At 60.7% G+C, this 12,657-nt stretch overlaps 2 protein-coding genes across 3 annotated transcripts in view; one reads left to right on the top strand and one right to left on the bottom strand.

The window, feature by feature from the left end:
• Positions 1–207: 207 nt before the first annotated feature.
• LRRC75B (leucine rich repeat containing 75B) lies at positions 208–10,814 on the bottom strand. Its single transcript, XM_032653975.1, has 4 exons — positions 10,596–10,814; positions 7,953–8,081; positions 6,274–6,389; positions 208–4,920 (listed from the first exon to the last, which is right to left on the bottom strand). Exons 1-4 carry the CDS (start codon positions 10,770–10,772, stop codon positions 4,395–4,397), a joined length of 948 nt encoding a protein of 315 aa, XP_032509866.1. The 5' UTR covers positions 10,773–10,814; the 3' UTR covers positions 208–4,394.
• The window catches only part of GGT1 (gamma-glutamyltransferase 1), a 31,459-nt gene continuing 21,310 nt past the window's right edge, over positions 2,509–12,657 (top strand). The window contains exon 1 of one of the 2 annotated variants that reach the window (XM_032653964.1): positions 2,509–2,552. The gene's annotated coding sequence lies outside the window, so the exon portion shown is untranslated. The remainder of the gene's footprint in view (positions 2,553–12,657) is intronic. The other variant, XM_032653966.1, reaches the window with a different exon arrangement.

The following is a 12,657-nucleotide window of genomic DNA, read 5'->3' as shown; positions in this document are numbered from 1 at the left end:
TATTTAAGGAAGAAATAATATCAATTTTACACAAACCGTTCCCAAAAAATTTAAGAGAAGGGAATACGTCTCACCTCAGCTCATTCTATGAGACCAGCATTACCCTGACACCAAAACCGGGCAAAGATATTACAAGAAGAGAAAAACACACTGAGATATCACTACCCAAGAGAAAAGGAAATATCTGTTCATGCGAAAACTTGTACATGATATTCATAGCAGTTTTATTTGTAATAGGTAAACACTGGAAACAACACAAACGTCCACCAACAGGTGAGTGAATTGTGGTACATCCATCCAGTAGAATGCTACTCGGCAATTAAAAGGGACTATCGATACACGCATCACTGTGGGAGTCTCAATTATGCTAAGCGAGAGAAGTCACATAAAAAAGAGTACACCCTGTATGATTCCATACATCTAAAACTAGAAAATGCACAGTAATCTATAGAGACAGAAAGCAGGTCAATTGTTGCTTGGGGAAGGAGGGGAAAGGGACAGTGGGAGGGAGACATTGCCAAGGGGCACAAGGAGACTTTTGGGTGTGACAGATACGTTTACTTCACGGATTTATACACAAGTCAGAATGCGCCATGTAGCACAACTTCAACTTGTAACACTTGGGATGTCCACTTAATTGTTTTTTTTTTTTTATGTTATTTATTTATTTTTTTTGCTGTACTGCGTGGCATGTGGAACTTCCCCGACCAGGGATCAAACCCGAGTCCCTGCAGTGGAAGCACCGAGTCTTAACCACTGGACCACCAGGGAAGTGTACTTAATTGTATTTTAGTTGTACGACAATGAAGAATTGCTTTTTAAATAAGGTATTGTTATCATTATTGTTGTTGTTATTATTTGGCCGCGCCACATGGCTTGCAGGATCTCAGTTCCTGGACGAGGGATTGAACCTGGGCCCCGGCAGTGTAAGTGCTGAATCCTAACCATAGACCACCAGGGAACTCCTGGTATTATTTTTAAAAAATAAAATTAAAGTATACAGCTGGGAAAGGAAATACTGCTTTCCATTGTTGGTTGGCAACTATCTCTAAGAGGAAGAAGTATGTTTTCCTTTCTCTCCAGGACCTAGAGAAAAACCTCTGTGCTGGGTTAATATCAGCCACTGGGAAGATCAGTCATCTGAGATTCTGGATTCTCAAAAAGACTGTCTGCAGAGGCTGACCTTTGCTGTAGACTCATATCTTAAAGAACTTTATCTGGACTCAAATGTCCTCCCTTCAGGAACAGAACAGAAGTTCCCAAGTGTTGGTCACCGAGGTCCTGCAGAGAACAGTCATCTTTTCTACATCTTTCCTTTTGATGCTCTCAACATCCTGGAAAGACCTGAGGAGGTGAAGGCACCTCACCTGCAGCTGTCCCAGCCAGGCCACCGGAAGTGGGCGTGGATCCCACACCCCAGAGTGGGGCTCAGTCTGACAAGTACTTCCAACCCCACTCCTCACCAGTCCCTTTCCATCCCAGAAGAGGGCTCCCCTCCCCACCCATTTTGCACATGGGGAAATGGAGGCCAGGGAGGTCCTGCCTGGTCTTGTTCCAGGACAGTGCAGCTGGAGGCCGCTCTCCGCTGCAAGGCACCTGCCAGCGGGGCCACCGTGATGTCTCCTGCCTCGAATGGCCTCTGGCAGGGCTTGGTGGAATTCCCCTGGCAGGAATTTGGGTGAGGCAGGCAGGGGTTAGCATCCCAGACTGAAGCCAGGCCACCTGGCTCACTTCTCGGCATCTCCAGTTCTAGCCCTTTGACCTTGCACAGGTTACTCAACCTCTCCCTGATTCAGCTCACTCACCTGCAAAATGGAGGTGGTAATAGCACTCACCTCCTGCAAGTGCAAAGAGAATTAAAAGGGTGTAAAGCCATCGGAACAGTGCTTGGCCCCGAGAGAGGCTACAGAAGCACTCTTAAATAAATAAATGGCTTCAGCCCTGTCTAGTCCCGAGGTTTGGGCTCCTGCCATTCCCACCCAGAGAGCCCTGGGTGGAGGCCCCACTGATGCTACAGAGCATCTGCCCTGTGCCCCCCACACAGCAGGCACTTTCCAATCCTTCTGTCAGCCTCACTCCAGCAGGATAAGGGGAGGCTTCGTGAGCCTCGTTCCCAAGATGAGGGAACAGACCCCGAGGGGACCACACCACCAGCAGGTGACAGGGTGGGACCAGGCCAGGTGTGTCTGCCTCTGAGACTGGGCCTAGGAGAGGACCGGCCCAAGCGACGCCCACCTAGCGCCTCCTTGGTCTGAAACTCGGGCTGGGGCCGGCCTGGAGGGCACGCTCTGCCCACCAGGCTGCGTGACTTCTGGGGTGTCCCTGCCTGCATAGTAGCCTCACTGGTGGTCGTAAGGGCCCCTCGAAGGGGCCCTGGACACCTGTGTGGGAACAAGGGCAGCCCACCTTTCTCCAGCTGTTTCACGCTCCAGCCCAGCCAGTGCATCACGTGCATGCATCTGAGAGGCGGGGAGATTGAGAACAGCTGCCTCCGCCTGGATTCTCCCAGAACTCGCCTGGCAACACCCGGCCAAGGTCCTCACACCATCCTGGTAAGAATCTCTTTGAGTGGATGTTCGTCACATTCAAGGTTTGTGGGCAGATGAGGGGCAGGAGGGACACAGACAGCTTGGCGTTTCTCCAGCCGGGAGCTGCAGGACACGGGCTTATCAGCTTGCCTGGCCCTGGGCCGGCTTCCTCATCCTTCTCCTCTCTGTGGCCCCTTCTACCCCCACCCGCTTTGCCTTCTCCTGGGGAGCCTGAGCCCCCTGTCCCAGAGCGGGGGACACAGGGAGATACTTCTGTGGCTCCCAAGCCACTGGGCAGGCTCATGTCTTTAAAGCAAGGAGGCCAGGGAGGGGCCAGGACCCTAGGATGGAGCATTGAGAGCTGGAAGGGATGGTGGACAGAGGAGAGGAGAGACCGGGGGCCAGAGAGGGAGCAGAGCTGGGCTGAACCGGGTGCTCTTCATGCCTTTCTGGCTTTCTCCCGATAGGGGTTCCGCCAAAAGCAGTGAGAGCGGCGGGGCCTGACCTCGGGGCTGGCAGGCAGCGCAGGAGAGGAGCTCCTTTTCCTCACTGCCTCTTGTCGGTCCTGGGACCGACGTCACCCTTCTTGGCCATCTCCCTTCTGTCCCAAGAGGCTGTTGTGCATCCGGCTGCCTGGGGATGTGTGTAATCAGTGCTGACTCACAGTCCCCTGTGGGCCAGAGCTACGGGGGAAGGTCAGCTGGTGGGCCCTGGGATGTGGGCCCGGGGGACCCCCACCTTCTCCTTGGCCTGTGGGGCTCCCTCCGCTGCTGGGTCTCTCCTCATCCTGCAGGATCCAGCTACCCTAGTCCTGACCTCCCAGTGCTGCAGGGGAGCCTTGGGCCATGGCTTCCCTGCTGCAGACTCAGTCCACCCGACACCTCTAAATTCCTTCCTTGTCCCGGCCCAGCTCCCCACACTGGGCTGGGAGGTAACTGTGGCGTCTGGTCTGGAGCCTGCCCTTATGCTGCTTGCGGAAGACAGGAGACGGCCCCCTGCTGGGGCAGCTCCAGTACTGCTCTCCCCCCGGGCCCCCCACTGCTGTGGGCCGTGCCCACCTCACCCCTGCATGCTCCCTTGGGGTCCCGCATGGGGGGAGGACTCTGCATGTGGGCCCCCAGGGCCTGGAGGGAACACAGAGCTCTTTGTCTCTGGCCTGATGTCTCTCCTCCCCAACCCCATGGAGTTGCCCACTCGCCAAGTACAGGAGGCCTGGGGGGTGGGTACCAGGGCTGGTGGGCAGTGCTGTGCCCTGTGGGAAATGAGCCTTGCCCCCTGTCAGCACAGTCTCATGCCCAGCCCAGGGGGCCCTGGTGGGGAGGTCAGCAGCCTGCGCTCCTCTCTGGGCTCCCAACCTGCTCCTCCCCAGCTCCTTCCTCAAAGTGCCCAAGCACCGCCCAGACGTGAGTGCCAGGTCTCTGGAGGCTTCCTCTAACTCCCCGACCATAGACGGACCCTCCCCCCTTCTTTGGTTTCCGTGGGAACCCTGCCCAGGGAGCACCCAGGGGAGATCAGTGTGAGCTTGGTCCCTCCCTTTTGGGCAGGCAGGGCCCCTGAGTCCCAGCCACCCCTTCTCCCAAACCCAGCCACAGGGCTGGTGCTTAGTGGCCCCGAGGCCCACAATGCAGAAAGGCTGAGGTGGAGGTGGCATCAGCCTTATTGTGGGGTCCGCACAGTAGGTGCCGGGCCCCTCCTGCTGAGGGAAGGCTGAGACTCCAGCCTGGACCGACCATCCAGTCTCCAATGAGCCCATCCTCCTCTGTGCACTGGATCCGGGTCCTGTGGGGTAACTCCGCCTCCATCACCCCCTCCCACGTGCTCGGGTGCGTTGCCAGTCAGGAAGCAGGAGCCAGGGCGGGTGGCGGGTCACCTGGTGCAGCAGGCCTGGGGCTCGGGCCCTGGCCCGGCAGCTGCAGAGCCCCAGGTGGAGGCAAGGTCCGTGGCCCTGGCCATGCCACCCTCAGGCTCTGGGTCCAGGCTCTCGTAGATGGTGGGCAGCGAGGTGCGCTGGTTTAGCCGCCGGCGCAGGCCAACCAGCAGGGGCTGGGGCAGGGAGGCCACATCCACGTTGTTGCCCAGGTCCACCCAGGCCAGCACCGGGAACTTGGTGGTGTCCTTGATGGCCTCAGTGAGCTCACGGGCGGCAGCCCGCGTCAGCCGGTTGCCATTGAGCAGAAGCTGGGTGAGGCGGGGCAGCGTCCAGAGGCTGGGCAGCAGCCGGTGCAGCAGCTCATCACTCAGCCCCGTGAAGCTCAGGTCCAGCACTGCCAGCCTGGCGCCCTGGCTGCCCAGGTAGCGCATGACATGCTGCACGTCCCGCACCGACAGTGGTATCCCCGACAGGTTCACGGTCTCCCCCGCCGGCAGAGTCTTCTGGAGGTTGCTCTTGAGGCTGCGGGAGGGTCGAGGGTGGGGAGGGACTGAGCAAGGGCCCCACCTGCCTCAGACAGTGACCCCTCCGTCAGGGCAGCAAGGCCCAGGCCCTGCAGATGGCCACTTCCTAGATGAGTGGCCACGGGCAATGCTCTGAATCGCTCTGAGCCTTAGTCCCCTTTGGTTAAGAGGCGACCTGGCTGTGAGGATTAGATGCACTTGCATTAGGGCTCCATGAGCTGCTATAAAAACCCTCTGTGTGCTTGCATCACCACACCTGCCACATCTGTTGTCTCTTATTTTTATGCCAACTCAGTGGGGTGGGAATGATTATCCTATTCTGCAGAGGAGCAAACGGGTGCTTGGAGGGGTGACGCGACCCTTCCACGGTCACACACCACTAAGGGGGAGCCAGGTCTCCAAATCGGCGTGTTCTGACCCCTGAGCCCATGCTTTTTTTTCACGTGCCTCCTCTAAGGTTGACCCTTTTGGAATAAGGATAGATGTGGGAACAGGCCCAGGGTAAGCAAGAGGGCCATGCTGGGGGATGTGGGTGGGATCTGCCCTAGGGGAGGGCTCCCTGTGTCCTAAGCTGGAAGGGAGGTTTAGAGACTGAGGAGGGTACCCCACTGCCCCCAGAACCCCCTCTAGTTCTCTCCTGTCATTTGAACATAGGCCTGCCTGGGGACTGACAGCAGTGGGAACACCTCCAGGGCCCTCACCTGCCACGGCAGGGAACAACCCCATGGGCTCCAGGCTCAGCATGGGCCACCAGGCCTGAGGGAGGGGGCAGGAGGCTGGGGGGCAAGCAGGGGAGAGCACCAGGGCCCAGGTGCCAGTGGCCTGTTCCCAGGCTGAGTCTGTGGCCACGAGGTTGTGATGGAGTGACTAAGGGGGACCCCGTTGCAGAGTGAGCTGCTGGGCTGGCCTTGGAGGCCTCAGCTTTCAGGCAGCCTGGCAAAGAGTCCCCAAAGGGCTTCAGGAAGCAGGGCAGTGTGGCCTTGGGCAAGACACTGCCTCCCCGGCCTCAGTTTCCTTCCCTGGAAAATGGGAATCATAAGCCAGACTCCACCTCCCTCCCAGCCTGTCCTGGGGACTCTGCTGACTCCAGCTGAGGCCCCCAGGGGGGCCAGGCCCTGTGATAGGCGGGGCGTTGAGGGGCAGGCAGATGGCAGGAGGCAGTCACACGGAGAGGAGCTGGCCTTGGGGAGCATCCGCCTGCATTGCCACCGGCCAGTGACGGGCAGTGATGCAGCCAAGGGTGAGGGCCTGCAGGGTGGGATTTCAGGCCCCAGCTCTTGTTGACAGAGGCCTGGGAAGGGACCCCCCCCCCCAGGGGCCAGGCAGCTGGGCTGTGTCTGGGCTCCCTTACCAGCTCTGGGTCTTCCTTCGGGGCAGGCTGGACCCCTGCTGCCGCTTGGAGTGAGGGGTGAGGTGGTAGATGAGCTGCCGGCAGGTCTTGTCCGAGGACTCCCAGAGCTCATAGTCCTGCGGGGGCAGCGCTGTCAGGGGAGGCGGAGCCCTGTGAGCCCCCGGGCCTTGGGGACCCAAGTGTGTGCGTGCGCACAGGCATTCATCACGGATCACTGAGCCGCCCACTGGTTTTCCCCCTCCACCCCCGCCCCCCTGCCCCGTGGCCTGGCACAGAGCCAGGGGAGGCTGCCCACTGGGAGCTGGACAGGCTGGTCCGAGGCCCGTGGTGCCCGGCGGGAGGAAGCCCAGACAATGGGCCCTTGTTCCCTGTCCTCAGGCCCTGGGCCAGAGTCTCGGGCTATCAGCCACTGGCTCCCTGTCTACCCTCGGTGCCCCCCTGGGACTCACCACAGGGGGAGGCAGGACCAGGCCTCTCCAGGGAGCCCTGCTCCACTGACGCCACCCCCAGGGAATAGGAACAAGCCAGGTCAGCACGCTCTTCTTCCTCTCACTCTCCAAGCGAGACCGCACCCATGGGGCCTGGGTCTGGGCGGCCAGCAGGGAGGGTTACCATTTTCCAGCACCACCACCTGGCTCTCTCTGGCTCCCAAGTGGACCCTTGCAGAGGCCCAGCTCAGGCAGGATGTGGGGTGGACTGCTTTCCACAGGCTGGCACCAAGCACGCTCCACCACCCAGCACATTCTTTTATCCAGTCCCTCTGTTAACAGCGGGCACACACAGTGGCAGCAAGCCCCAGGGGTCACTGCGATGGCTCTAGGCTAGCCTCACAGACCCCTCAGTGACAAGTGCACCTGGGCGTGGCAGTTCAGAGCTGGCAGAGCCCAGAGTGGGCATTCCTGTTTCACACGGGGGCTCACTGTGACAAAGGGCCGGGGGCCGGGGGCTGGCCACAGGCTGTGTCAGGAGTGTGGCACCTTCCATGCTTATGGCAGGACGTCTGCAGGTGCCGACATAGCAGGTGGGGGACAGGTGTTCTGGGCAGACGCGGTGGCAGGAGGGGAGTTGAGGCTGCAGGTGGTAGGTGCCAGCTCAACACGAGGAGGGATATGCTTGTGGCTGAGTTGCTGTGGGACGCAGTGGGAACATGTGGACAGGGGTTCCAGCCAAGGGAGCTCTCTTCTGGCTCTGGGACTCGGGGGCTGGGAGCCTGGTTCCATCAATGGATTTGTCAGAACGTCCTGTATCCCGAAGGGTCCCCATACGACTACCTGCCTGGGTCCCAAGGGCCTGGCGCACAGTGCTGAAATTCAGGAAACGGGTCTAGGGAATTCCCTGGCGGTCCAGTGGTTAGGGCTCTGTGCTCCCACTGCAGGGGGCACAGGTTTAATTCCTGGTTGGGGAACTAAAATACTGGATGCCATGCTGCAGGGCCAAAAAAAGAAAAGAGGAAACGGGTCTACCCAACAGATGACTTTCCAGGGCTGGGAAAGCAGAGTTCCCATGTGCTCCAGCTGCTGACCAGCCTCATACACTGAAACTGGCATCAGGTCCCAGAGAGGGACAGTGACCCGCCTAAGGCCACGCAGCAGTCCAGGTGAGGGCCCAGATCCTAGCTCCCAGCTCTGGGCTCTTCTGGCCTGTCAACCACACTACCCAGCCTGGGGCCCGTGCCTCACCGACTTGGGGCACTGCAGGTCCCGGGCCAGGTTCACAAGCAGGTCGTGGGAGATGGGGTCCACCAGATTGAGGAAGGCCACATTCCTGTAGAGGACGTCTGTGAGGAGGGTCCCCTCGAGGCCTAGGTCCTGCAGGTAGTGAGACTGGAGTGAGCCAGGGGTCGAGGCCTCCCTCCCCTAGCCCCCATCCCAGCCAGCCAGAGGCTCTCACATCCGTTCCCCTCTCTCCATTTCCCCTCTGAGGCTTGCTGGAGCCCTCCCCACAACGGCGATTAGCAAACTGTCCGGGGCAGGTGGGCCCTTTGGATGAGCAGAGGGTCGGTGCATCAGGGGCCTCAGGGAGGCGGTAAGTGGGTCCAGGAACCCTTAGACTGGTTCCCTGGAGGTGAAACGTTCTGCTGAGACCCCCTGGCTCCTCTGGGATTGGGCTTGTCTGGGGTATTCTCTGGGGGCTCCTTGATGATCCCCAAATGCCCCTGCCCTCCTCATTCCCTTTGGGGCCCCTGCCTCTATCCACCTATCCCCGAGCTCTCCTAAGCTATGGCCGCTACCTCTTTGCTGACGGGTCCAGACCCTTCCTGTCAGGGTGGAACTCTCTCTCTCAGCTCATATGACCCAAAGGCAACTCAGACTGGGTGTGTCTCGCCTCCTGTGCCCCAGCTCAGTAAAGGGTGCCACCATCCCATCTTCCCAGGCACTTGGGCCAGAGCCCAGGAATCACCCCGCACTCTTCCCTCATCCCTCCTCTGCCCAGCTCTCCCCACCCCAAGCCCACTGCTCAAGGAGCTTCAGGCCTCATCCCCTCACAGCCTCCTCCCGGGGCTCCCGGCCTCCTGATGCCCTTCCAGTCCACCCTAATGCTGCCAGAGCCAGCTCTATGAAACACACACTTGACCCCTAACCCCTTCAGTGGAAACCAAATGCTCTCAAGGTTGTGTGATGGCAGAGACTCGCACACAGCCTGCAGTCTCAGAACTCCCTGTGGCCTGGCCTTCACACCCTCTCTCGCCCACCAGCCGTCCTGTCCAGCCTCCAATCCTCCCACCCCTCACACAGATCCCATCATCAGGTCCCTGGCCTGCCCTGGCCTTCCTGCCTTCACCCCTTGGCCTCTTCCTCCTGTTATTCCCATAGGCCTGGTGTGGTGCCTTTTCGGGGGTCCGTTTAGAGGATATGCCGACAAGCTGACGAGACAGGCACAGCCAGGAGGGGCCTCGAGACCCCATGTGGACCCTCCCCAAGCCAGAGAGTAACATGTTCTGTGTATAAGCCCAGGGCACAGGAGGCCAGGCCAGGCCAGAATGACCAAGTTCCATAACTGCAGAGTCCCTGGAGGTTATGGGGCAGGACAGGCGGGCCTCAAATTCCAACCTTTGGGACACCAGTGGGCAACCTAGCTTGTTCCCCAGCTAAAATTTCCAGCTGGTGCCTTGGGCTGCAGATGCCATGCTGGACAGAGATCCTGCCTCTGAATAGTCTCTCGCTGATTTGTGCTGCTCTGTTGTTTGCATTTTAAACACGGCTCAAGTTGGAGATGACAGCTAGGGAGGATCCAGTAGAAGGGAAGGATGGCTGGTGAGCCTGGGCTGACCCAGTCAGGGTCCCAGACCGAAGCCTGCCTTCTGCTGATGTGGACAGCTCCTCTTAAAGGGCCAGCCCCACCTTTCCAGCCTGCTGAGCCCAGAGAAAGGAAACCCAGTGCAGCAGAAGGAGCAGAGCTGGGAGACTGGAGGGTGAGCTCTGGCCTTGGCTGGCCCCCAATTTGCTCTGTGGCCCTAGGCTCACTGCTTTTCTCCAAGCCTCAGTTTCCCAATCATCCATCTGCAGGTCAAAGACCACCGGCACAGCTGATTTCGGCTTACAGGATGGGGCCGATTGTGGTGGCAGCTGCTGCAGGGTACAGGGATGTGGGCAGAGAGAGGAGTGGCTTGCTCAGTGGTGGTGCTGGGATCAGAACCCATGTCTCTTAAGGCAACCCAGGGCTAGGGATATGGGACTCAGGTACCTGGTGTATGTGGAACCAGAGCCCCCACCCGTCGTGATGGGATGTTGTGATGAACAGATGCCAGGTGTGTGTACTCAATGGGCGAGAGCTGCCCGTTAGGAGGATGGGCATTGTGTGCTGTGGCTTTGTCTGAGCTGACGTGGAGAGGTTGCACCCACTGACCAGCTGGGCTGTCGCTTCCCCAGGTCCTTGCCTCGGGGTCCAGTGCTGCGCCTCCCTTCACCCTGGAGGCGGGAACCATCATCCTCTTCCCATTGCCCCTCAATACAAGATGATTCACCCCCACCTGCCCTCTTCCCAGCCGCCCTCCTTTCTTGTAAGGGCCTGAATGTGGACTCTTAGCTCCAGGCTTGGGAGCACCCTCAACACCCACAACTGACCTCAAACCCCAGAGACGCGTACAGTCATGGGACCCCCTCTACACTCACAGTCCCCCCGACCCCACAACTCTAGCTGACTGCCTTCCCTCCCTCGCCCTCCGGCCCAGACAAGACCTCCACCCCTGAGGCCAGTCGTCCCCTCCCCTCGGAACCCGCCCGGCCCGCGCGCCCGAGGCCAGCTCCGCATCTACTCCCGGCCCCTCCTCGGCCTCCAGCCCCGGCCGGCCGGCCGGCCGGCTGCTTGGCTGCTTCTCTCACCTGGCGCAGGAGGCGCAGCAGCTGCCGGGCGCGCTCCGGCCGCCGCTCGCGGAGCGTCGACTGGATCTCGCGGAGCCAGCGCACCCGGCGCTCATAGGGCGCCGGCCCGCACCCCGCCGCCGCCCCAGCCTCCGAGCCCGCTTCGGGCTCGGGCCGCCGGCCCAGCCGCGCCCCCATGGCCGCCGCGCGGCGGGCGCCGAGCCGGCGGGAGGCAGGGCCGCTTGCGCCCCGCCCCTGGCCCCGCCCGGGATGCCCCGGGCGGGGAGCGCGGGGTCCGAGACTGCGCGCCCCGGCAGGGCCGAGGCGGAGGAAGGGAGGAGGGTTCCTGCTGGGGGCCCCGGAGCTCCCACACCCGGTTTGGGGGTGTCGCTGGAGGAGGCCCTCGCCCGCGCTAGACCTGGCTCGAGCCCTGTCGCCAGGAACTGGAGCCGCCGGGACGAGGTGGCGCTCGGCGCCTTTAAAGGCTCCGAGCCTCCGTGCTGATTGTGGAACAGTCGCTTTGGCGGGGCAAAGAGCACTGGACTTGCAGTCAGGGCGGGATGGGTGGGGGTTCCGCTGCCGTTTGCCAGCTTTAGACAGTGCCAGCGCCTGCTTTCAGAATCTCCCCCGCCCCAGCCGCAGCGAGCAATTGTAGCATCTGACCTGTCCGCCCTGCGTGGACACTTCTGAGTTGACAAATGTTTATCACCCCTCCCTGCTTGGCTGGGGGCAGACTTGGGCAGGCCGGCCTCCTCTGCCAGCCACCTGGGAGATAAATGGGATGGGGGTTGCTGGTTAACCATCTCAGCCTGGCTCTGGGCAGGCTGGCAGCAGGCCAGCCGCACCTGCCCCTGCTTCAGTCTTCCCCGTGACAGAAGTGGGGAAGGTGTGTGGGGTGGGGGCTGGCTACTCCAGGGACCAGGTTTGAGCCAGGAACCTACTAGCTGGAGGGGTCTTTGTTGGAGGCTTGCTGCCCCTTATAGCACCCCCCACCCAGCTCTGGGCCCCTCACATTCCCAGGGTAGGGGGCATTTGGGGCACTAGGCTCCAGACCCTGACCTCCACAGCAAGGAGGGTGTGTCCAGCCTGGGAGGACAGTGTAGCTGGGCACGGGTGCCAGGGGTTGAGCATGGACAGCGATAGGGGGAGGAGAGGCTGTCCGAGGGCCTGTAGTAAGTGAGGGCAGAGTTAGGCTCCTTCTTCTGAATTAAGAATTGCCCCCCCCCCCAAGACTGTCCAAGACAGAGTGCTGGGCTCTGTGGTGCCCTGGGGCTGAGCCCCTGAGACAAGGCAGAAGGCCTGACCACCCACTGAACCCCAGCCCTTGTCGTTGCCTGCTTGGGTGCCCCCATTGGGCCTGTTCCTGGGGCCTTCCTATCCTGGAGCCCCTTCTTTCCTGCCATCTGCGACTGGACCCAGACACCTCCCTTCGCTGCTATGTAGCCAGCTTTGTCCTGGGGCCACCTTGGCACCACAGGTTTCCTCCCTGGCAAACCTGCATGACTGCCTGGCCTGCCTTCCTCCGGGGCCAAGGTGCTGCTGTCACTAAACTGGGCCAGAGACTTCAGCAGCAGCCCCATTGCCCCAGGGGCCTCGCAGACCCCTACCCAGAGCTGGCAGGCTGGTAAGACCTCCCCCACCCCAATCTCAGGGCTGGAGCCAGAGCTGGGATGATTCCCAGATCGTGACCATATCCTTCCAGAGGCTGAGCCAGGTCTGGACATTGTCCCCTCAAAAGCGAGAAGGCCGAGGTTGGGGGAGGGGGCGGGGTGGGGGGGGGGGGAAGGCAAGGGAGGGCTGAGCCTGGATGTCATGAAGGGGGGCTGTCAGGCAGCGGCAGAGGGAGTATGCCCAGAGCTTGGAGTCCCATGGACAGTGGAGAACTGCTCCCCAGCCCCACCCCTCAACCCCTGCCCCACCCTCTGTGTCCTTGGCTGAGAGATTCCTGGAGAACATTTTCCAGGAAAGGAGGGAGGGGTGGCATCTGGGCCGAAATCCCTGCATGGGCCTCCCTCAGCCTCCTGTGAGGGGTGGCGAGGTTGACTCTTTCTGGCCTAACCTGATTGGGACAGGGGACCCCAGA

The sequence above is a fragment of the Phocoena sinus genome, chromosome 14 (genome assembly GCF_008692025.1).
Source record: "Phocoena sinus isolate mPhoSin1 chromosome 14, mPhoSin1.pri, whole genome shotgun sequence".
Classification (NCBI taxonomy): domain Eukaryota; kingdom Metazoa; phylum Chordata; class Mammalia; order Artiodactyla; family Phocoenidae; genus Phocoena; species Phocoena sinus.
Note: the sequence above shows the minus strand (reverse complement) of the source record. Positions and strands in the feature narration are given on the sequence as shown.

Excerpts from the sequence above, each read along its gene's own strand:
- LRRC75B (XM_032653975.1), bottom strand. The coding sequence starts at position 10,772 with ATGGGGGCGCGGCTGGGCCGGCGGCCCGAGCCCGAAGCGGGCTCGGAG. Across the intron at positions 8,082-10,595 it reads TGCTGCGCCTCCTGCGCCAG|GACCTAGGCCTCGAGGGGAC; the intron begins GTGAGAGAAGCA and ends CACTACCTGCAG. Across the intron at positions 6,390-7,952 it reads ACCTGCAGTGCCCCAAGTCG|GACTATGAGCTCTGGGAGTC; the intron begins GTGAGGCACGGG and ends CTGCCCCCGCAG.